The sequence below is a fragment of the Stenella coeruleoalba genome (genome assembly GCF_951394435.1).
Source record: "Stenella coeruleoalba genome assembly, chromosome: 20".
Classification (NCBI taxonomy): Eukaryota; Metazoa; Chordata; class Mammalia; order Artiodactyla; family Delphinidae; genus Stenella; species Stenella coeruleoalba.
This window is the reverse complement of record NC_137166.1, coordinates 54,890,671-54,914,427: the sequence shown is the minus strand read 5'-3', so window position 1 is coordinate 54,914,427 and position 23,757 is coordinate 54,890,671. Positions and strand designations below refer to the sequence as shown.

Here is a 23,757-nt window from a genome sequence, read left to right as displayed (position 1 = left end):
CTGATTGGCCCCTGCACCGCGTCTTTCCTGGCTGCGTTTGGAACAACAACTTTATTAGCACCTGCCGCTAGGCGGAGAAGGGATGATCCGGAGAGAAGAGGCGCTTTATCCGGCTCACGCCCGTTGTGGACTGAGCCTGATAAGCGGAGAATCGCCATAATCTGACGACAGGGTGTCAAGACAAGAATAAAGTCGAGGGCAACTCAGACCACTGGTGGAGGAGTTCGACGAGAAAGCAAGGCTTTCAGCCAGGAGTCGAGGTGGAGGTGGAGGGGTTGGGGAGCGGAGCCGGAAATAGGAAACTACAGCTCCCAGAAGGCGTAGCGGCAAAGGTCCCGGATGCTGGGGTCGTGAAGCCTGATGGGAAAGGTAGTTTTGCGAGCGACTTAACCTAGAGGTTAGCGAGGTTGGAAGTTCTGAGGCCCGGGGCCCCCGGAGTCGGAGAGAGATGGAACTGGAGCAGAGAGAAGGGTGAGTGGATTTGGGGAAAACTACGAATCCCAAAAGACATTGCGGCTGCATAAGAGCGGTCTTCTGCGCGGAGGACTGACGGGGATTGCAGTTCCTGCAACTCCTTTGGCTTATAACTCTTGTAGGGACTGGGGTCCGTACTCGAGCATCCTGGGGGAAAAGGCTACGGGTCTAGACTCCTGGATCTGACAGGCGAGGCGGTTGGAGGTCAGGACTCCTGGGTCTGAGTGAGGGCTTGGGGGGCTTGAACTCCCCGTGGAACTCGGGGAAGAAGGGGCTGGAAGTCTGGACTCCTTGATACTGGGAAGCGGGTGCTGGGGCCCTGGACTCCTGGATCCTGGGAGGAAGGGGTCGGGGCTCGAACTCTTCTGGATCCTGGGAATGGTGGGCTGGGGGCCTCGGACTCCTGCATCAGAGAGAGGAGGGGTCTGGGAGTTGGGCTTCTGGTCTGTGGGAGGAGGGACTAAGGGCTAGGTATTCAGGGTCCCTGAACCCACTGACCCTACAGGACCATGGCAGCTGTGGGCTTTGAAGAGTTCTCAGCGCCGCCAGGCTCAGAGTTGGCGCTGCCTCCTTTGTTCGGTGGTCACATCCTGGAGAGCGAGCTTGAGACAGAAGTGGAGTTTGTGTCTGGGGGTCTGGGTGGCTCCGGGCTCCGGGAGCGAGATGAAGAGGAAGAGGCAGCCCGGGGCCGGCGGCGGCGCCAGCGGGAACTAAACCGCAGGAAGTACCAGGCGCTAGGTCGACGCTGCCGGGAGATCGAGCAGGTAGGTGAGTGTGGATTCCCCTCTTTTGGGGTCCCCTGGCCTCTATTACCAATCCTTCCCAGTCTCTGCCTGTCTAGATGCCCAGCCTTCCTTGTCCGGCTGAATGAATTTTCCATTCACTTATTCATTCATTATTAATTTATTTAGCACCTATTATATGTCAGGCACTGTGCAAGGCACCTTGGAGAGATGTCTCCTCTAGGAGCATCATCTGACAACCCAGATCAGCTCACTGATGTTTCACAGGTGCCTCTCTTGCTGCCCACCTATCAAACTTTTCAAATCTCCCATACCCTTGACATCATTCGCTCCTGTCCTGTGTCCTGCCTCTCAGATCTCTCTGGGGTCCTTCTCCTCCCCTCCATCCCCACGCCTCTGCCCAGCCTCAGGTTCTTTCTGCTGAATCACTGCATTAGCCTCCTTGGTGAGAATGAGGATGGAGCAGTAAGCAGGGCCCAGATCTTCAAAGGCCACAAACACCAGAGCCAGAGCTTTGGATTTTTTTTTTTTTTTTTTTTTTTTTGAGAGTGATGGGGAGCTATCAAAAGGTTTCAAACAGGGGAGGGACAGGGTCAGTGCTTGAAAGACTCTCTGAATTTGGCTGGACTCTTTTGCTAGGGCCGCTGTATCAAGAACCACAAACGGATGGCTAAGTAATAGAAATGTACTGCCTCACGGTTCTGGAGACTAGAAGTCTGGGATCAAGGTGTCAGCGGGGTTGGTTCATCCGGAGGGCTGTGAGGGAGAATCTGTTATCTGTTCTAGGCATCCTCCCTAGCTTCTGGTGGTTTGCTGGAGATCTTTTGTGTTCCTTGCTTGTAGATCTCTGCTTTCATCTTCCCGTGCTTGTGTGTGTGTGTATATCCCAATTTCTTTTAGTAAGGATGCCACCAGTCATATTGGGTTAAGGCCAATCACCTCATTTAACTTGATTACCTTTGTGAAGACCCTGTGTCCAAATACGGTCACATTCTGAGGCACTGGGAGTTAGGACTCCAACACACCTTTTTTGGGGGGACACCATCCAACCTGTAACAACGCTGGTGGGGGAGTTCTGGAAGGGGGCTGGTGTAGTGGCCCAGGCAGGAGAGGAGAAGGCTTGAGCTAGGGTAGAAGTCAAGGAGAGGGAGAGAGAGAGACGACTTAGAGAACTAATAAGGAGGTGAGGTTTGAATCAAGTCTTAGATTAAGTAGGAACACGTCAAGCTGGAGGGAAAGGTACGTTTAGGACTCTGTGTGGCGTAGGGCTTACTCAGGATTGGAGAGCTGTCTGGTCTGATGGGGACGCTGGGGAGGGGACTCGAATGCCAGGCTGAGGGCAGTGGGCTTGGAGCAGGTCAGCTCCAGGCATTGAAGTATATTCCCCTGAAGCTGCACAGAGGCTGCACCTATGCATACCCTGTGGCCAGCTGTCCCAGTCCTCCCTACGGACCCAGCAGACAGACATACAGACACACACCTGATGACAGTTAACCTGATGACGTCCCTAGCAGTACTGTTTGGTGTTTTTTGTTTTGGTTTGTTTGTTTGTGTGGCCTGTGGGATCTGAGTTCCCCAACCAGGGATCAAACTTGCGTCCCCTGCAGTGGGAGCGTGGAGTCTTAACCGCTGGACCACCAGGGAAGTCCCTGCAGCACTCTGTAATATGGTTTTATGTACGTGTTAATATAAACTTACATAATATACATAAACCAGATACTATGTATCTTTTACCAGGTAGCTTTTGCCTCCGCTTCATCCTTCAGCTCACCCCAACCTCTCTTCTCTCCATGACCACTCCTCTCTCTTCTCCCCCCACCACCCCGTGATTTCACGACTCCTCACGTCACTGTGTGTTCACAGGGTCTGACAGCAAGGGTGGTGCTGTCAGAGCAAGCACTCTCACCTGTGAGCACCCACTGCGTGCCAGGCCTGCTCTGGGGGCTTTACGCAGGGACATCTGGGAACTCTTTCAGCGCCCCCCAAGCAGCAGGCATCCTGAGCCCTTTTTAACAGATGGATGCTGGGGTCCAAAGAGACTCAACCATTTGCTCAAATGGAGTTGCATTTGAGCCTCTGCTCTTAGCTCCCCCGTCCCCCGCCAGGAATACGTTGTTATTATTCTCCTTTTACCAGTGCAGAAACCTGAGGCTCAGAGAAGTTAAGTAACTTGCCCAAGGTCACAGAGCTGAGAAGTGGCAGGCTGGGATTCAAACCCAGGTCTTTCTGACGCAGGAGCAGAACATACTCCTTCACGCTTGGGCACACATCTCCTCTGATGACCTTAACTAAAGCGGCCACCTCCTGCCCTTATCTCCAGCATATCTACCAGTTTGGTGTCCTTCAAGCACTTTATCACTAGGTGAAGTCATTTGTTTAACAGTATTTAGGGAGCACCCCCTCTGCCAGGGTCTGCTCAAGGCACCGGGGACAGAGGCACAAATCCTGGTCCTTTGGGGCTTCTGTTCTGTTGGGGGAGACGGAGAGTGAGAACACTGCATAGAGAGAGAGGCTATAGGCGATGGAAAAGTGGAGCTGAGGGGGCGGGGGGGGGGGACGCTCTGGTGTGGGAAGTGGGGGAGGGGCTGCTGCAATTAACGAGAGGTCTGAGCAGGTAGCCTTTGAGTGCAGCCTTTGAGAGAGCTAGGCAGGCACCTGGGGAAGAGCACGTGGAAAGCCCCCAGGACAGGACGGTGTCAGGGGACTCAAGCGTGAGCTTGGAGGCCAGTGTGAGCAGCGTGGATGAGGGAGAGAAGCAAGAGAGGCAGTGAGGAGGGGGAAGGAGCAGGCCCTGGGGGCCCCGGGATGGCCCTGGGCCAGTCGCCCTCCAGCTGGGCCCCATTCACCACGTGTTGAGCATGCGGAGTCCGGCTGACCTGTGTTTTCTCCCACCTCCCCGCAGGTGAACGAGCGGGTCCTGAACAGGCTCCATCAGGTACAGAGGATAACTCGGAGACTCCAGCAGGAGCGGAGGTAACCCCTTGCACACCTGCTCTGGGCCTGCATCGCTTGCCTCTGCTCCCCAACCCCTGTCACCACCACCTTGGGCCTTGGAAGGAAGCTGAGCCCTGGGCCTTGGGGGAGAGGTGTGCTCCCTTTGTATGGAGTGCAGCGGAAGGCAGGAGACCAGACTTAGGGCCACAGACTCAGCTTCGAGCGCCGTTCTGCTGTGTGACTCAGGGCAAGCCACGTCCCCTCTCTGAGCCCCAGTTCCCCGTCAACTAAGGGTTAACACTGAGATCACAAGGCTGCTGAGGGTTAAATGGGAGCCCACAGGGGACGAGCTCAGCTGAGCCTCCCGCCTCGGATCACCGCAACCCGGATGGGGAGTGAGCTCTGGGGCCGGCCCGCCACTCCACTGGGTCCCCACCTCCCTGAAACGTGGAGAACAGGCCTCATGACAGAGTCTCCATGATGCCGAGACCCCTGGTCAGTCCCCAGCCCTCCACTTACCTGACCCAGTGGATACACCCTCTTCTTTGAAGCACTTTCTTGGCCAGGTCACTCATCTGCCTCAGTTTCCCCTCCTCCCGGCCGTTGATTCTTGCCTCTTTGCTGGTTCATTCACTTCCCCAAACCCTGAACCTGCAGTAGCCAGGGCTCAGCTCCTGGGTCCTCCTCTTGTCCACACCTGTGCTGTCCAGGATGCCAGCTGCAGGTGGTGACTTTATTTTACATTGAAGTGGAATTTTAACATTCATTAAAATAAATTTCAATTCATTCAAATGAAATTGAAAATTCAGTTCCTCAGTGGTCACAGGCCAAGTTTATTAAGACGCAGTGAAATTGGAAATTCACTCCCTCAGTTGCACGAGCCTCATTTCATGTGCTTGGTAGCCACGTGGTTCGATTTTCATCTGAATTAACTAAAATCAAGCGAAATTTAAAATTTCCATTCCTCAGTCACTCTCGCCACGTGGCAGACGCTCAAGGATGGTGACAGATGATCAGTGGCTTCCGTGGTGGATAGCACAGAGAGGACACCTGATACCTACTTGTAGAATAAGAGACTGTGCGCGTGAAACGCTCCACCCAGGCGCTGGCTTACGGGGACCATCTAATCAGAGCTTAAAACAAACAAAAAACCGAAAAGCTTTTAGAAGCAGGCGTGGGGAAGAGAAGGCAGCATCACCAGTGAGAGTGCTCCGGGCCCGCCTCCCAGGGAGTAATGAAAATAATAACTTACGTTTGACCGTTTACAAGCCGAGTACTGCAGAGCTGTCATCAAGCTGCAGTGTCGTGGTCAGCGGGCCGCCCAGTGGGGTTGTCACCTCCAGATTACAGAACAGGAGCGGAGGTGCAGGTCACCTGGTCCTGCCCAGAGCCCCACTGGCTGTCTCAAGTGCTTGCCACCCGGGTGTCTCAGACCTTCTGGGTCCAGGACAGCCTTGGCTTCAGTCAGAGCTGGGCTGTCGTGGGCCCCCTTCCTAACCGCCAGCAGATAAAGCTGCCCCCCCGGCGGCTTCTCTCCGGCCGCAGGTTCCTCATGAGAGTGCTGGACTCCTACGGTGATGACTACCGCGCCAGCCAGTTCACCATCGTGCTGGAGGTGAGTGCGATGCGGTCACGGGTGGGCTGGGAGAAGCGGGAGCCCAGGACGCAGCCTTCACGCGCCCACCTCCGTCTGCCAGGACGAGGGCAGCCAGGGCACAGACGCCCCCACCCCAGGCAACGCCGAGAACGAGCCTCCAGAGAAAGAGGGGCTGTCCCCGCCTAGAAGGACGCCTGCACCCCCAGAACCTGGCAGCCCGGCCCCTGGCGAGGGGCCCAGCGGGCGGAAGAGGCGGCGAGCACCCCGGGACGGCCGCCGAGTGGGAGCTGCGCTGACTCCAGAACTGGCCCCGGTGCAGGTGGGGGCAGCCTGGAGTCCAGGGGTCCGCAGGGCGGGACTGAGGCTCCGGGGCTTCCCTGCTGCGCTGCGGGGGGGCGGGGCCGGGCCCTGCAAGGCTGGGAGAGCTGGAAGGCTTGGACAGGGCTGGTGTTGGCCGGGGAAGGAGAAAGCATTGTAAGACGCCAGGCAAGGGGCTTGCGTGGAGGCAAGGAAGATGTGGAGGCAGCTCTGGGGAGAAGAAAAGATAACCGGGGAGGGTCGGCGGCAGAGGAGGGAGAGAAGGCAGGGGAGGGCGGTGACACTGCACGGGATGCCGGGACTTCTGGTGAGGTGCACAGAGGACGCCGTCTGGCCTGGGAAAGAACAGCGAGGCCGGGGCCCTTCTCACGCCTGTTCTCATCTCCCCCAGATTAAGGTCGAGGAAGACTTCGGCTTTGAAGCGGACGAGGCCCTAGACTCCAGCTGGGTTTCTCGGGGGCCGGACAAGCTGCTGCCCTACCCCACCCTAGCCAGCCCCGCCTTTGACTGACCCCACCCCCACCCCAGTAAACCAGCCCCTACACTCGCCTCGGGCCGCTGTCCACTGCTTCCACCTGCAGCCGCACACACTCAGACGCTGGGTGTGGTTTTCACATTTTTATTGGGGGCCGTCAGGGAGGGGGCCTCTCCCTGTCAATGGAGGAGCTCACAGTTTCTTCAGCCACTCCAGGCTTGGGCCCTGGGGGTCCTGCGGGTGGCTGGGCACATCAGGCATGTTCCCATCGTCTCGGAGGGGCACTGTGGGACAGGAGGGTGGGCCACTGAGACGAGCAGATCGCTGGGGGCCCATAGAAAAGGGCTGGCCTGTCAGCTTACTTTCAAAGAGGGAAACGGGACCCCGGGGAGAGAGAAGAGAGAGTAAGGATCAGAAAATCAGAGATGCAGGGAAGTGGGGAGATAGAGACCTAGAGACATGGGAAACCAGAACGATGGATACAGAAAGGAGACCCAGAGAAAGACCCAACAGACACAAGGAAGCAGAACAGAGACCTGGAGAGGTGGAGACCCAGGAAGACAAAACTCCAGAAAGCAACAGAGATTGCGAACCCGGACAAGGACAGAAATCTGGAACCATGACAGAAACTCAAAGTGCAAAAACAGACAAAGCGAATTTTACGGCATGTGGATTATATCTGTTGAAGGAAAAAAAGAGAGTCCAGACTGCACTGCAGAATCTTGGATCCCTGCAGAGGAAAGACCTGCCCATCATCATTCCACTCCCAGCTCAGCAAGGTCCAAGGCTGCTGCCCTGGCTCCCACTCACCTGGGTAGTTGTAGGGTGTGGCCTCATTGATCATGATGGAGTACTTGACGTAGGGGCTGAGGGCAGGTAGAATTATAGCTGCGGAGAGACACAGGGGTGAGGCCCAGGGGAAGGAGGTGGCGGCGGGGACCGTAGCTGAGCCTTTTCAAGATGGGGGTCAAGTGCATGTGGGGAGGGGAGGAGGGGGGTCCAGCGCCTCCAGGAGGCCCCTTGGCACCCTGGGAGCACCGTACATCAGCAGAAGGGTTTATAAGACTTTTTTTTTTTTTGGAAGTGAGGGTGGAAGCCAAGCATCCAGAGACTTGTGGGATCTAGAAGACACAGGAAGGAAGAAAGGGTTGGTCACAGGATGAGCGCATTTGAGTCATGGAGCACATTAAGGGGTGTGGGTCGGGGGTGTCCTGAGAACGTTCCAGAGAAATCATGAACTGTTACAAACTGAGGAGAAGGTTTTGTACAAAAAACAGTCATTGTGAAATTACAGTCTACCTGGGGTAGGAGCAGGGAGTCATGGCGGGTGGGGCAGGGCATGTAAAGGAATATTCTGGGTCAGTGCTGTCCGACATAAATATGAGAGACATGTATGTAATTTTTCATTTTCTAATAGCCACATAAAAGTTAAAACATACAGGGATTCCCTGGTGGCGCAGTGGTTAAGAATCCGCCTGCCAATGCAGGGGACGTGGGTTCGAGCCCTGGTCCGGGAAGACCCTACATGCTGCAGAGCAACTAAGCCCGTGTGCCACAACTACTGAGCCTGCGAGCCACAACTACTGAGCCTGCGAGCCACAACTACTGAGCCTGCGAGCCACAACTACTGAGCCCTCGTGCCGTAACTACTGAAGCCCGCGCGCCCAGAGCCCGTGCTCTGCAACAAGAGAAGCCACCGCAATGAGAAGCCGGCGCACCACAACAAAGAGTAGACCCCGCTCGCCGCAACTAGAGAAGAGCTGCGTGCAGCAACAAAGACCCAAAGCAGCCAAAAGTAAATAAATAAATTTATAAAAAAAAGTTAAAACATACAAATTAAAAGATAAATTTAACCTGGTATACCCAAGGCATTTCAACATATCCTCGGCATAAAAGACATTGATATTTTATATACGCTTTGTTATACAAAGTCTTTGAAATCTCGTGTATGCTTTACATCGGGGTAACATATACCATCTCAATTCATACTGGCCCCATTTCAAGTGCTCAGTGGCCCGTGCGACCCGTGGCTGCCGTGTGGGACAACTGTGTTCTAGAACCTCACTCAGTGTGTGGCCTGCCAACCAGCAGTATTGACAAGACCTGGGAACGTGTTAGAAATGCAGCATCCCCAGACCCACCCCAGACCTACGGAAACAGAACCTGTATTTCACCGAGACCCACAGCATTACCTTGAAATCTGAGTAGCCCAGTTCTACAGCTGAGGTTCTCAATCGCAGAAGCACGTAAGAATCACTGGGGGATTTTCACAAGACACAAGATTCCCTAGCCCCACCTCCACCCCACCCAATTCAATTCAGAATCTGGTGGGGGGGCGATGAGGGTGAAAGGGGAGGATAAGGACATTACTTTTCATTTATTATTATTTTTTTTTAGCTATTATAATGCACAGCTAGGGTTGACAACCTCTTCTTTGAAGGGATTCCGGACCTCTTGGGTGGGTGTGTACGGGGTGGGGAGCGATGGGGTAGTGGAGGAGTCATAATACTAGGGGTGGGGGGGGTTGGCATACAAGTGGGGACACGGAACGTTGAGGACGGCGGTCGGGCCTCGGGGATACAGGATGGAACGATGGTGGGGGGGGGCGATGGAGCACTGGTGAGGGGCAGTGGGACCTCTAGGGGGTGGAGGAGATAAAGCCGGGACGCCGATTGGGGGTGATGCACTTTCGCGCCTGGGGCACTCACGCACCGAGACCCCCGATGGTGAGGGATGCCACTAGCACCGGCTCCTTGGCCCAGACATTCCTGAGAAAGGCGGCGATTCCTGGAAGGGTGGGCGAGAAGGGTCACCCCTGCAGGTGATGCCCCCGGTGACCTCTACCCCTCTCGCGCCACCCCCGCCCTGGAGGAGCTCCCTCGTGACCTCTGCGCCCCCCTCCGGCCCGGACCCCACCGCCTCCACGGGGGCTCCGTCTTGCCCTACCCCTGGCACCACCCGGGGTTCCCGGTACCATCCCCGCGCGCTGACAGAACCCGCACTTACTCCCGGCCATCTTGGTCTCGGCAACGGCGGCGGCGGCTGCGGCGGCGAGGGCGCGGAGCACTCTGGGACTTGTGGTCCCTGGGCACGGCCTCCGCAGTCGGAGTCCGCGCGTGCTCATTGGCGCAGAACAGCAATCCCAGACGGCGGCGGGGGTGCGGAGCACTCTGGGAGTTGTGGTCCTGGCCCGCTAGCCTCCACGGGCTAAATCCGCGCGTGCGCACTGGCGCAGAACAGCGGTCCTAGACGATGGCTGCGGGGAAAAGAGGTGATGCTGCAGATATAAGCGCAAACCTGTCTTGGCGCACCTGCCGCCGCTCTCTTTTTTTCTCTCCGCCTAGAAAGTCGTTCCAGAGGAGTAACTTTCAGTCCTCCTACTGCGGCCCAGCTAAGGCGGAATGCATCAGTCCTCATTTTATAGTTTACTTATGAGAGCCCATTTTACAGATGGGCAAACGGAGGCTGGGAGAGGACGAATCACCAATTTGAGGTATCAGCTTAAAATCAGTTCGTCCTGCAAGCCCTAAGTCTCATCCCAGAAGGGTTAGGGACCTTCTGTATACTCTCACAGTGCCCTATGTGACCTCCGTCATAGCGTACATCATTTTGTTCTGTTTTGTTTTAACTAACCTGGTCGGAATCTGCCTTTCCATCAGGCTGGGAGCTACTTGAGCACTGTAATGGGGTCTGACTCCCTTCTGTGCCCCTTTCCCCCAACCGTGTAGCACAGGGTCTGGCACATAATAGGTGCTAATTTTTTTTTCCAAAGTTTAATGAACAGAACAGTTATGACTGCGCCCTCTCCCAACTTTTTCCACAGCACCATGGGGCTGTGACACAGTCACCCAGGGGCCCCCACCTCGCTCCTTCCTTCCTTCAATAGGGCTCTGGCTTCCTGATGTTGCCTCATTTCCTGGTAGGGGGGAGGGCACAGCCAAGCCCTGGCTCCTGTTCCTGCTCCAGCCGAGAACTGCCCACCATGGCCCTGGTGATGAATCTGCAGCTGCTGACTCTCTGTGAGACACCCCACCCCCTTCTCCCTGGGCCCCTGGCTGGGCTGGGGTCTCCCTGAGGGCAGGTGCAGGGTGATCAGGAGGCACGAGCTGAGGGTTTGGAATTCTAGGCCAGAATAACAGGACTGGGGCTCAGACCCCTGGGTCCTAAGGCAAGAGGACCCAGGGGTCCTGAATTCCTGGGTTCCTGGAAGAGGAGGAAGTTGGGGGCAGGATTCTCTAGATCTTGAAGCAGGAGAGGGCTAGGGATCTGAATTCCTGGAGACAGAGAACCTATGGTCCTAGATCTTGATGTGGGAGGGAGATGGAGAAGCCAAGACACCTGGGAAAGAAGGAAACTGGGGGCCCAGACTCCTGCAGCCCAGAGAGGAGAAACTGGGGGCTCAGATTATTATCTCCTCGAAACGGTGGGATCCAAGGGCCTGAACTCTTGGGTGTAGAGGCAAGATGGGCTTGGGTCCAGACTTTTGGGCTCTTGAATAAGTGGGGACTGGAAGTCTGAATTTATGGCTACTGAGGAGAAAGTATGGGCAAGATTTCTGTTTCCCAGAGGATAGAGGGCCTGGGGACTTAGATTCCTGGGTGCTCAATGAGGTGGGGCCGGGAGCAACCGAAGGCTTTGACAAGACCAAACCCCTTCGACCTTCTATAGGGCTGGTGTGTCACGCAGACATCACTCCAACTGGTGAGTAACACTCTGCACCCATTCTCCTGTGTGTTGCTGACACCCCACTTCCAACGACTCAGATTTTATTTTGGTGCCTCCCCTCCCCCCAGATTTCCTTACTTCCCTCCCCCTTCCTTTATTTCTTTCCCTCCTTCCTTCCTCATTCATTTTAGTGACCAGTATAGGTAAGTAGTGAAGATCATGAACTTTGGAGTTAAAGAGACCTAAGCTGGAACCCCGGTTTCACCATCGTATTCATTTATGACCTTGAACAAACCACTGAATGCTGAGACTCAGCTTATTTCTCTGTAAAATGGGCTGTTGTGAGGATTTAATAAAATCACATGCATAAAACCCTTGGCTCAGAGCTTGGCGAAGTGCAGGGCTCGAGAAATAGGATCTCCGGCAATGCCTATTATTCCCCTTTGGAAAGTAGGGTCCTCCACCCTGAAACAGCGCTGGGTTTCTTTCCAGGGTTTCTGATGGGTGAGACCTCTTCTTCCTCTCAATTTCCCTCCATTACACTCCAACTTCAAATAAGAATCACCTGGAGAACCATTACTACCTTAGCTATCAATTTATTTTAATTATTTTTTAAATGTTAAAGCTAACATATATTCATGGTTTTAAAAATTATTATCAAGGGACATATAACAACCTCCTTCTTCCCCTTCCTCATCTTCCTTAAATAATCTCTGAATCCTTATAAAAAATTTCCATGCTTTCAAACACACGTATGTATTTTTGTACTTCTTTTTCTCCCAAAGCAAAACTGATATTTCGTGACTCACATGGTTCTGCATCTTACATTTTTCACTTTGCAATCTCTCTTGGAGACATTTCCATGTCATTAGAGCTAGCTCCACCTTTTTCTCTCTTTTTTAAAGCTGCTGTCTAGCATTTGCCATTGTACGGCTGGATTCTAGTTTACTTGGTCCTCCTGATGCATATTTAGGTTGTTTCCAACCTTTCCCCTCACAATCACTTTTAGATGAGGAAGAGAACGGGGAATCTTACCACCTCGAGCACTTGCAAAGTGATTCACGGGTTTTGACACAGCGTGTCCTTTGTTCGTCACCCATAAATTCTCGGTTTCCAAGATGTCTGTATGGAGATGCGATGCATCTGGTACAGCCTCTCTTTTCTGTTTTCTCTTGTCTGCTTCACTCTACTCAGCCTTCAGGTCTCAGGTTAGATGCTGTTTCCTCTGCAGACCCTTGCCTGACCCATCTGTGCTCCCACAGTGCCTTGTCATACCGTGATTATTTATCACGCTCTGTATTAACTCTCTCTCCCAGACTAGACCACACGCTCCTGCCAAGAGGGACCAGGTCATTTTATCTCCACATCTCCAGGGCCTGGCACATAGGCGGGCTCAGGAAACACGCACATTCTGACTGGATGACTCTCCATGCTGAGGGCTACGTAAGCAGGCTCCGTATGTGTACCCTTTTATGGTGGGCAGAATAATGGTCGCTCGAACATCTGGTATCCCAGTTCCCGGAACCTGTGACTATGGTATACATGGCAAAAGGGACTTAACAGGTGTGATTTAATTAGGAATCATGATATCGGGAGATTATCCTGGATAATTTGGGTGGATGCCACATAATAATTTTAAGAGGGAGGCAAGGGGGTCAGAGTTTGAGAAGGCAATGTGGAGATGGAAGCAGAGGTCAGCGTGATGCAGGACCACAAGCCAAGGGATGCAGGCCCCTCTAGAAGCTGGAAAAGACAGGGAATTGGATTCTCTGCTAGAGACTCCAGAAGCAACACAGCCTGCCGACCTGTTTTGGACTTCTGACCTCCTGCACGGAAAAATAAAACATTTATGTTGCCTTACGCCACTTAGTTTGTGAGAGTTTGTTACCACAGCAATAGAAACATGAACGCTATTAGATACTTTTGTCTACTCTTGTCCCCGCGCTGGCTTCCCCCAAGGTCTCATTCATCTGCTTATTGCACATTTATCTAATGGCCACCACGAGCAAGGTGCTGTGCTAGGTGCTGGAATTACATGGGGAGTAACAGCAGACATGAACTCTACTCTCTTGAAGCTCACAGAGAAATTTATACTCACCGTCTTGATTAGGGGGCACTTTAACCTGCCGTGACAAATCCCCAAGAAAAAGCTATCTATAATTTTATTTCTCTCTCACTTAACAGTACATAATCGAACAGTCTAGAGCTGTTTATCAACATTTTTGCTTTTATCAACATGTAGCTTTCATATGTAGTTCAGAGCCAGCAAGAAAGGAAAAGGAGGGAGGGAAGGAGAGAGGGAGAGAGAGACAGAGGGAGAGAGAGACAGAGAGACAGAGAGACAGAGAGAGACAGAGAGAGAGACAGAGAGAGAGAGAGAGAGAGAGAGAGAGAGGGCTCATACAATTATTTTTAAGAGCAGCACCCAGATTTTGAACATGTCTCTGACCAGAACTTACAGGCCAGGTCTAGCTGCAAAAGTGTCTGGGGAGGTGCGGGCATACAGGCTCTAGAGAGCGCCCTTCTAAAAATGGGAGGGGTTTTCTGTTACTTAAAGGAAGAAGGGAAATTTGGCTGCTGGGAAACCGTTAGCCGTCTTCACCATTACAACTATAGCAAAAAGAAGAGGGAGTTTCGCAAGGAAGATTTGATCTCATCCTTGAGATCTCTGAAGAAGTGATGTGAGATCTGAAAGACGAGCAGATGTTAACTAGGGGTCTGGAAGGGTGTTCTAAGCAGAGGGAACAGCATGTGCAAAGGTCCTGTGGAGGAAGCAAGGTGTGGTAAGGGACTGAAAGTCCTGTCCTACTGCCACCTTGTGGTCGCATCTTTTTCCTTGATCGGCACTGAAATCCCTGAACTCACTACAGGCACATAATAGGGCTGCACCTGAAAGATGGTCAATGTGGCTGAAACAGATAGCATAAGGTGAGAGAAAATGCAGTAGAGGTAAAGCTGGAGTGTCAAGCTGACCTATGCTCAACTTTGTAAGTTATAATGATGTTTGTTTTTCAAAGGGAGATCTGACAAACATGGCCCTGGCTGTCATGGAGATTAGAATCTAGGAAGGATTTTCTAGAAAAGTTCTTAGATGAACTTCTCTTTCTAAGCCTGCATCTTCCTTATCATGCATTAAATATTTATTTATTTTCCTTCTCTCCAAGGGAAATATGGGAATAAAACATTGTGAACACTTCCCAAATAAGTCCCATTAAAATTAGCATGCCCCTCCCTTATGTTCACAGCAGCACTATTTACAGTAGCCAAGACATGGAAGCAACCTAAATGTCCATCAACAGATGAATGGGTAAAGAAGATGTGGTATATATAGACAATGGAAGATTACTCAGCCATTAAAAAAATGAAATACTGCCATTTTCAGCAACATGAATGGACCTAGAGATTATCATGCTAAGTGAAGTTAGAAAGAGAAAGACAAATACCTTATGATATCACTTATATGGAATCTAAAATATGATACAAATGAACTTATTTACAAAACAGAAACAGATTCACAGACATAGAGAACAGACTTGTGGTTGCCAAGGGGAAGGGGATGGGGGAGGGATGGACTGGGAGTTTGGGATTAGCAGATGCAAACTATTATATGTAGGATAGATAAACAACAGGGTTCTACTGTGTAGCACAGGGAACTATATTCAATACCCTATGATAAAGCATAATGGAAAAGAATATGACAAAGAATGTATCTATATGTATAACTGAGTCACTTTGCTGTACGGAAGAAATTAACAAGACATGATAAATCAACTATACTTCAATTTAAAAAAATCAGCATGCCCCTTTCTTAGAAAGACAACATGGTAGTCACTTCTGTTGTTTGCCAATGTTGGGGAGGGGGAAATTTCCCCCTCTACCCCTTGAGTTCTTGTGGCTGGACTAGTAATAACATTGACACAAGACAGACTAACAGTAAGACAGGTAACCAACCAGGACCTACCGCACAGCACAGGGAACTCTACTCAATATTCTGTAATAACATATATGGGAAAAGAATCGGAAAAAGAATGGATATATGTATATGTATAACTGAATCACTTTGCTGTACACCTGAAACTAACACAACATTGTAAATCAACTATACTTAAAAACAAAAAACAAAAAACAACCCAAGGACTTCCCTGGTGGTCCAGTGGTTAAGACCCCTCGATCCCAATGCAGGGAGCCCGGGTTCGATCCCTGGTCGGGGAACTAGATCCCACATGCATGCCACAACGAAGATCCCGCGTGCTGCGACGAAGACCCGGTGTCGCCAAATAAATAAATTTTAAAAATTAAAATAAAATGATGCTCAGAGAGTGAACAAAAGCAGGCAGCTTTTATATTTTTTTACACAATAAATTTGTGAGGATTTGACAGGACAAAAAACTTAGATGTGGATGCTTAATTAGTAAGGAATTTAATGCAAAGTTTGGGCTTGGGTAGTAACTTTAATTCAAAACCATCAATATGCCATTGAAGCACATTTTGGGGTGGCCTGCCTTTTGACCGAACACCAAGGATCTCCAAATGATCCCCATTTGGGACACTAGTATATAAATGAGCCAAAGAAGGCCTCTGTATATGCGTGTACTTCTTCACAGCAGGCTGAGATCCGTTAGCTCAAAAGCCCATTGGCGCCAAACTCAAAGTTTTACACATGCAATTGTTTAAAATATAGACCCAAGAAGCAGATTTTTAACTAGTTAGAGCCTGCCTGCTTTGCATACCCCAAGAAATTGCAGCCAGCGTCTGCTAGCCATAGGTAAACCCTGCACAACCACAAGACCCCAAACTGCTGCTGTGGGCTGGAGCTCTCTGACCCGAGGCTCCCTGCCTCTGCAGGGGAACAACAGCGCCTAGACCCAGAAGCCTCCTCTTCAATAGCCCTCTTGTTCCCTAGCCCACCTCCCCTTCTGGGTAGCAGCCCCCAGCCCTTTGCCTTTGGCAGGTTTCAAGCAGCGAGGACCCTTCTCACGTGCAAACCTGTCCAAACAGCCTCCAAAAGAAAATTCCTTGTGTGCTACTGCCCCCTTGTGGTCATATATTTTTCCTTGCTCGGCGCCAAAATCCCTGACCTCATTAAGGGGCCAATACGACGGCATTCGCGGGCTTTGTTGTCTGTCCTGGACGATGAGTCGTGGATGGCAGTGGCGAGCGTCACTCTGTTCCCAGCTCTCTGTTCCACCTGACACAGTGACCAGCAATGCTTGAGAAGACATTCTGGCCTCTCCATCAGTCTGGGTACCTGAGCGAGAGAAGGAACAGCGACCCCTGCCGGCTGTCTCCACTATGGGCTACCTGCCCCGCCTGGCTCCAGGCACCTCTAAGAGCCAATCAACGTTACCGTCTTTTTTTTTTTTTTTGCCTTGCTGCGTGGCTAGGGATTGAACCTGGACCATGGCAGTGAAATCCCCGAGTCCTAAGCACTGGACCGCTAGGGAATTCCCAATGTTACCGTCTTTTTGTGCACCTGTTTCAGTCAATTAGGACTTTTATAACAAAATACCCTAGACTGGGTGGCTTGAACAACAGAAACTTATTACTCACAGTCTGGAGGCTGTGAAGTCTGAGACCAGAGTGCAAAGAATGGTTTTGGTGACAGCCCTCCCCTGGCTTGCAGAGAGCTGCAGAGAGGGGGAGAGGAAGAGAGAGAAAGAGAGAGAGAGAGAGGGAGGGAGAGAGAGATCTCACCTCTCTCATTACAAGGGCACTAATCCCATCATGGGGGCTCCACCCTCATGACCTCATCCTAATTACCTCCTAAAGGCCCCATAATACCAGCACATCTAGAGCTAGGGCTTCAACATAAGAATTCGGGGGAGACACAGACAGCCTCATGACAGCTTGCGTCTGGAGATCTTGTATCCATTGCTTATATCTAAAGAAGTATGGAAAGTTCATGCCATGGTAAGGGGGTGGTTCTTCTATGGCATCCTGGAAACTTTTCACATATTCATTTAGTCAGAGGCTTGAACTGTAGCCAATCTGAGTCTTGGCAGAAAGCTTAAAAAAAAAAAAAAAAAGCTTATGATCCTCCTGGAACATGAGAAAATGAGAGGCTTGTGAGCAGCTGCTATCTCCCATCTCCCACTCACTTCTTTTTTTTTTTTTTTGGCTGCACCGCGTGGCTCAGCTCCCCAACCAGGGATTGAACACAGGCCACAGCAGTGAAAGCCCAGAATCCTAATCACTAGGCCACCGGGAACTCCCGCCTACTCACCTTTTTATCTTCCCTGGAGGCTTTCATGAGACAGTTTCTCATCGCTTCCTGGGTTCTGATGAGATGTCTTTCTGCCCAGTGCCCCTCAGATTGGAGCTGCAGAATATAAAAATGCTTAGCTGTAGTCTAGAGTTGACTCTTATACTAGACTAAAAAGGTATGTGGCCTTTGCTCCTGGCTGCTGGCACAGACCTCCTACAACCCTCATAATTTCCTGAGTGAGGGTGGTGGGAGTGCCTTGTGTTCTAATGAGGCCACTCTCGGCGGGTCTCTAGGGGCTGGTCATCAGAAAGACCAAGTCTTGATTAGAAGCGTGGAACTTTCATCACCACCCCCAACTTCCAGAGAGGGGAGAGGGGCTGGAGATTGAGTTAATCACCAATGGCCAATAGTTTAATCAATCATGTCTATGTAACGGAACCTTCATAAAAACCCCTAAACAAAGGATGAAGATCTTTCTGAGTCATAAAACTGATTTAAGGAATCTGGTTAGATAAAGTGCCGAGTTGAAAGCATTCCCAAGAACATCAATCTCGTTTTCTGGTGGAATGTGGAGAATTACATGAGTATTCATAACTCTTACCGAATTGTTCTCTTCTCTGTTGAAATAAGTTCACACACAAGAAGTGGTATTTGAACAAAAGGGTCTCATAAGAATCTCAAGATTTAAAAAAAATCACTGCCACATCTTTTGAAAATAACTTTCCAGGAAACACCTGTAATTATAATTGGTTTTCCTCCTTGATAATTTGTTGCCTTGTTGATTTTTCTATGTTCCTAAATGGTAAGACAAGACCTATCAAGACAACAGAGCCTCAGGACTATTTTTGCTCTTCTTCCAAAAGAAGGATGGAAAAAACAATAAAAACCTGTGATTTGCTTGGTTTCTCATTTTAACGAAAGATTGAGAATTTCTTTTTATTTAAATTAGCATATCTATCAAATGCAGTTTGTAGACTTGTAGTTTAAAGATTTGGATCCTGATTTTTTTTTAAAAAAAACTGGAGATTTCTGAGATCATTGGGGAAATTTGAATACTATCTGAATATCAGATAGTATCAAGGAAGTACTGTTGGTTTTCCTAGTGTGATACTGCTGTGCTGGTTATATATTTTTTTAAAAAGATTCTCATCTAATAAAGACATCTGTGTACTAAAATATTTTGGGATTAAAAAGATGAATTTAAAAACTAAAAGCTCTTCCACTGGAGGAAAAAAAAAGGATAAGTTCACAAGAAAAATCACTCAATAAAATTTACCTATTACTTTAATAACTACTATTATAATTATAGCATATCAGGCATAAGCACAATTCTGGTCCACGTCCCTCCACCCTCGAAGGCAACCATAGCTTGGTCCATTTCTGAACATAAAGGTGCAAAACTGGATCTGGGATCATTTTCCCAGACACTTTTGGGGTTTTAGTTTGAGGTCCCCAAATCATTCCCTGTCTTTTCTCCATTATCAGGAGATCTATGGTTGTCAACTTATGGTAAAGAAGGAAGCAATAAAACACTAGTCAGGGGCTTCCCTGGTGGTGCAGTGGTTGAGAATCCGTCTGCCAATGCAGGGGACACGGGTTCGAGCCCTGGTCTAGGAAGATCCCACATGCCATAGAGCAACTAAGCCTGTGCGCCACAACTACTGAAGCCTGCGTGCCCTAGAGCCCATGCTCCACAACAAAAGAAGCCAACGCAATGAGAAGCCCACGCACTGCAACGCGGGGGCTACTCTTTGGTGCAGTGCATGGGCTTCTCACGGCAGTGCCTTCTCTTGTTGCGGAGCACGGGCTCTAGGCACATGGGCTTCAGTAGTTGTGGCACATAGGCTCAGTAGTTGTGGTGCACAGGCTTATCTGCTCCGCGGCATGTGGAATATTCCCAGACCAGGGATCGAACCTGTGTCCCCTGCATTGGGAGCACAGACTCTTAACCCCTGCGCCACCAGGGAAGTCCCACAGGTGGGCTTCTTAGTTGCGGCTCCAGGGCTCCTTAACATGGCTCGCTGGCTCCTTAGTTGAGGCACTTGGGCTCCTTAGTTGTGGCATGTGAACTCTTAGTTGCGGCACGCATGTGGGATCTAATTCCCTGGCCAGGGATCAAACCCGGGCCCTCAGCATTGGGAGCATGGAGCCTTATCCACTGGACTGCCAGGGAAGTCCCAACATAACACTATTATATATAAAATAAACAACAAGGTCATACTGTATAGCACAGGGAACTATATTCAGTATCTTGTAATAACTTATAATGGAAAAGAATAATTCATAAGAACCTGTTGTATAACACAGGGAACTCTACTCAATACTCTGTAATGACCTATATGGGAAAAGAATCTAAAAAAGGGTGGATACATGTATATGTATAACTGATTCACTTTGCTGTACAGCAGAAACTAACACAACATTGTAAATCAACTATACTCCAATAAAAAATTTTTTAAAACTATAATGGAAAAGAATATGAAAAAATGTGTGTGTGTGTGTATATATATGTATGTATGTATAACTGAATCACTTTGCTGTACACCCGAAAGTAACACAACATTGTAAATCAACTATACTTCAATTTAAAAAATGTTTTTTTAAAAGGTATGGATTGGACACTAGTACCCAGCTGTGCTCTTCTTCTATGTGATCAAGACAGAGAACTGAGAAGAGAATGACTTTCTCACACAGATTCAAGGTTTTGAATCTCATGTCACTGTACGAACCTAAAGTCATTTTCCATCTCTTAGAAAAATCCTGCAGAAGCAGTACTTGTCCTTGTTCTGCATTTGAGGAGCCTGAGATGGACAGCTGACGTGACGTGCCAAGCGCACTCAGCTACTCAGTGGAGAAGCGGAATTCAAATTCTGGTCTGTGCAGTTCCCAAGACCCTGATTTTCCACTGAGCCATACTAGGAAATTTAAAAGGTCTTAGTTTGGGGTAGAAAACTGTGGAGTGTGAATGAAAGGTGTAGGGGTTGGGAAAAGCTCAAGAAGATAAGTGAACAGTGAATCCAGTGACCTTCGTAGGTGTTGGCAATCTCTTTATGTAAAGGGCCAGAAAGTCAGGGAGGCTCAGTGGGCCACAGGGTCTCTGTTGCAACTTCCCAACGCCTGTTAGAATTGGGAGGGGGGATGAGGTGGGGGGGCATCAAAAAGACAAGAGAGGGGAATTCCCTGGTGGTCCAGTGGTTAGGGCTCCGAGCTTCCACTGCAGGGGGCATGGGTCATGGGTTCCATCCCTGGTTGGGGAACTAAGATCCCTCAAGCCAAGCAGTGTGGGAAAAAAAAAAAAAAAGTAAAAGTAAAAGAAAACAAAGATAAGAGATATAGTGTTGGTGGAGGTGCAGAAAAGGGAACCCTCATGCACCGCTGGTGGGCATGTAAATTGGGGCAACTGTTAACAGAAACAGTATGGAGGTTCCTCAAAAAATGAAAACTAGAACCACCATAGGATCCAGCAACCCTACTTCTGGCTTCAATAGTGTATATGTGTCAACCCTACTTCTGGCTTCAATAGTGTATATGTGTCAATCCTAGTCTCCCAGTTCCTCCCACCCCACACCTTTCCCCCTTGGTATCCATACATTTGTTCTCTACGTCTGCGTCTCTATGTCTGCTTTGCAAATAAAGTCATCTATACCATTTTTCTAGATTCCATATACATGTGTTAATATATGATATTTGTTTTTCTCTTTCTCTGTATGACACTCTCTAGGTCCATCCACGTCTCTACAAATAACCCAGTTTTGTTCCTTTTATGGCTGAGTAATATTCCATTGTATGTATGTACCACACCTTCTTTATCCATTCCTCTGTTGATGGAAGTTTAGGTTGCCTCCATGTCCTGGCTATTGTAAATAGGAATTTCAATTTTAGATTTTTGAGACTTACTTTGGGGCACCAAGGAGATTACTCCTGGCCAGTTGTAATGTCAGAGATACATTTAGACTATTCTATGAGAGCAGAAAGAAATATCTCAGGGCAGAAGACTGTGTTTACAGCAGCTAGATGTCCTTTCACAGGGTGAGGGTCTCCCCACCTCTTTTCCCCCCTCTTCAGTTGATGTGGGTAGTTATGGTCTTGGAAGGAGACTGCAACACATGGCAAGGAATTGGGGGAATCACTGTGATTCCTGGAGCTTCAATAATCTTTGCAAACGACTCTCTTCACATACGGCTTCAACTCAGTCAGTCAACACGTATTTACTGAACATTTGCCAAAATCTAGGCACTTTCTAAACACTGAGGATGTAGTCCCTGCCCTCAAGGGGCTTAATTTCTAGACTCCAGATACCTTTTTTTTTTAATTGGAGAAGAGTTGCTTTATAATGTTGTTAGTTTCTGCTGTTCAGCAAAGTGAATCAGCTGTATGTGTACATATCCCCTCCTTTTTGGATTTCCTTCCCATTTAGGTCACCACAGAGTATTGAGTAGAGTTCCCTGTGCTATACAGTAGTTTCTCATTAGTTATCTATTTTATACATAGTAGTGTATACATGTGAATCCCAATCTCCCAATTCATCCCATCACCCCCTTCTCCCCTTGGTGTCCATACGTTTGTTCTCTCTGTCTGTGTCTCTATTTTTACTTTGCAAATAGGTTCATGTGTACCATTTTTCTAGATTCCACCTATATGTGTCAATATATTTGTTTTTCTCTTTCTGACTTACTTCACTCTGTATGACAGTCTCTAGGTCCATCCATGTCTCTGCAAATGGCATGATTTCATTCCTTCTTATGGCTGAGTAATATTCCATTGTATATATGTACCACATCTTCTTTATCCATTCATCTGTTGATGGACACTTAGGTTGCTTCCATGTCCTGGCTACTGTAAATAGTGCTGCAGTGAACACTGGGGTGATGCGTCTTTTGGAATTCTGGTTTTCTCTGGGTGTGTGCCCAGGAGTGGCTCTAGATATCTTATGATTTCAAGAGCATCAGGAATAATAGGTGTCATCAAACCCTAAGTGCTTCTTCCCCAACCAAGTGGTTTTTGTCATCACTGATGTCTCTAGAAGCCAGGCACCAGGGGAGGGGAGGGGTACTATACTTTCTACAGTGTTGACACACTCAGGACACACCATGGGTGACACACTTGGGTGACAAAGAAGATCAGGAGTGAAGTCTAGTGCCTCTTGTCCTCTCCCCGACCATGAAATCTAGAGATGACATCACAGGATAGTATAGAAGAATAAGATGGATAAAGATGGGTGGTGGGGAGAAATGGGTGGGTTCTGGGGCAAAATGGCAGGACCATTCAACATCCAGGGGCATTGTGCTGTGTGTACCACCAGACAAGAGCCCCCTTCTTGGCCTCACAACCCAGTGATCACCTTGAGATTTGGGTGGCGGGTAAGGTTTTGCATGATTTGAGGACTTTTTTTTTTTTAATTTATGTGATTGACTAGTCATCCCCTGACTCTCATTTCTACATCACTTGCACTATCTCCTCTTTTTAACATCTTTGCTTTCTTAACTTCTTACTCCTTTGCTTTTTTTTGATATAAATTTATTTATTTTATTTATTTTTGGCTGCATTGGGTCTTTGTTGCTGTGCACAGGCTTTCTCTAGTTGCAGTGAGCAGGGGCTACTCTTCGTTGCCGTGCACAGGCTTCTCACTGCGGTGGCTTCTCTTGTTGTGGAGCACGGGCTGTAGGCGCACGGGTTCAGTAGTTGTGGCTCGCGGGCTCTAGAGCGCAGGCTCAGTAGTTGTGGCGCACGAGCTTAGTTACTCCACGGCATGTGGGATCTTCCTGGAGCAGGGCTCGAACCCATGTCCCCTGCATTGGCAGGCGGATTCTTAACCACTGAGCCATCAGGGAAGTCCCCCCATGTCTATTTTAGATTGCATTTTTTCTCTTCAATTATATCCCCCTTTTAACATGTATTTGAAATCATCATAGATTCACAGGAAGCTGGAAAAATAGTTCAGATACTTAATGATCCATTATTCACCCGTAACAATAAAAAATCCAAGAAGTTGACGTTAGGCAGATGACATGATACTCTATATAGAAAACCCTAAAGACTCCACACAAAAACTATTAGAACTAATAAATGAATTCACCAAAGAGGTGAAAGAATCAATGAATTAGCCAAAGAGGTGAAAGACCTATACTCTGAAAACTATAAAACGCTGATGAAGGAAACTGAAGATGCTTTGAAAGGATGGAAAGATATCACATGCTCTTGGATTAGAAGTATTAATAGTCAAAATGGCTATACTACCCAAAGCAATCTACAGATTTAATGCAATCCCTATCAAAATACCCATGACATTTCTCAGGATCTAGAACAAACACTCCTAAAATTCATATGGAACCTCAAAAGACCCCAA

General features: G+C 49.2%; 2 protein-coding genes across 4 annotated transcripts; one reads left to right on the top strand and one right to left on the bottom strand.

Moving 5' to 3' along the window:
• The first annotated feature begins 20 nt into the window (after positions 1-20).
• TFPT (TCF3 fusion partner) lies at positions 21-6,615 on the top strand. Of its 3 annotated transcripts, none has more exons than XM_079906948.1 (6): positions 21-471; positions 980-1,238; positions 4,120-4,190; positions 5,697-5,766; positions 5,849-6,067; positions 6,458-6,615. In XM_079906948.1, exons 1-6 carry the CDS (start codon positions 449-451, stop codon positions 6,575-6,577), a joined length of 762 nt encoding a protein of 253 aa, XP_079763074.1. In that variant the 5' UTR covers positions 21-448; the 3' UTR covers positions 6,578-6,615. The 3 variants fall into 3 exon arrangements, with proteins under 3 accessions (XP_079763074.1, XP_079763072.1, XP_079763073.1); XM_079906947.1 differs by lacking the exon at positions 6,458-6,615 and adding an exon at positions 597-678 and having other exon boundaries at positions 433-471; positions 5,849-6,418; XM_079906946.1 differs by lacking the exon at positions 6,458-6,615 and having other exon boundaries at positions 337-471; positions 5,849-6,418.
• A 57-nt stretch (positions 6,616-6,672) lies between these two features.
• NDUFA3 (NADH:ubiquinone oxidoreductase subunit A3) lies at positions 6,673-9,589 on the bottom strand. The gene is made up of 4 exons (XM_079906983.1): positions 9,548-9,589; positions 9,254-9,328; positions 7,352-7,429; positions 6,673-6,825 (listed from the first exon to the last, which is right to left on the bottom strand). Exons 1-4 carry the CDS (start codon positions 9,555-9,557, stop codon positions 6,734-6,736), a joined length of 255 nt encoding a protein of 84 aa, XP_079763109.1. The 5' UTR covers positions 9,558-9,589; the 3' UTR covers positions 6,673-6,733.
• Positions 9,590-23,757: the final 14,168 nt, after the last annotated feature.

What these genes read in the sequence shown, in the direction of transcription:
- TFPT (XM_079906946.1), top strand. Translation starts at nt 449, where the DNA reads ATGGAACTGGAGCAGAGAGAAGG. An exon ending in GCTGCCGGGAGATCGAGCAG is followed by an intron (nt 1,239 to 4,119) that starts GTAGGTGAGTGT and finishes ACCTCCCCGCAG; the next exon opens with GTGAACGAGCGGGTCCTGAA. An exon ending in AGACTCCAGCAGGAGCGGAG is followed by an intron (nt 4,191 to 5,696) that starts GTAACCCCTTGC and finishes CTCCGGCCGCAG; the next exon opens with GTTCCTCATGAGAGTGCTGG.
- NDUFA3 (XM_079906983.1), bottom strand. An exon ending in CCTCACCATCGGGGGTCTCG is followed by an intron (nt 7,430 to 9,253) that starts GTGCGTGAGTGC and finishes GTCTCTCCGCAG; the next exon opens with CTATAATTCTACCTGCCCTC. An exon ending in CACACCCTACAACTACCCAG is followed by an intron (nt 6,826 to 7,351) that starts GTGAGTGGGAGC and finishes CCTGTCCCACAG; the next exon opens with TGCCCCTCCGAGACGATGGG.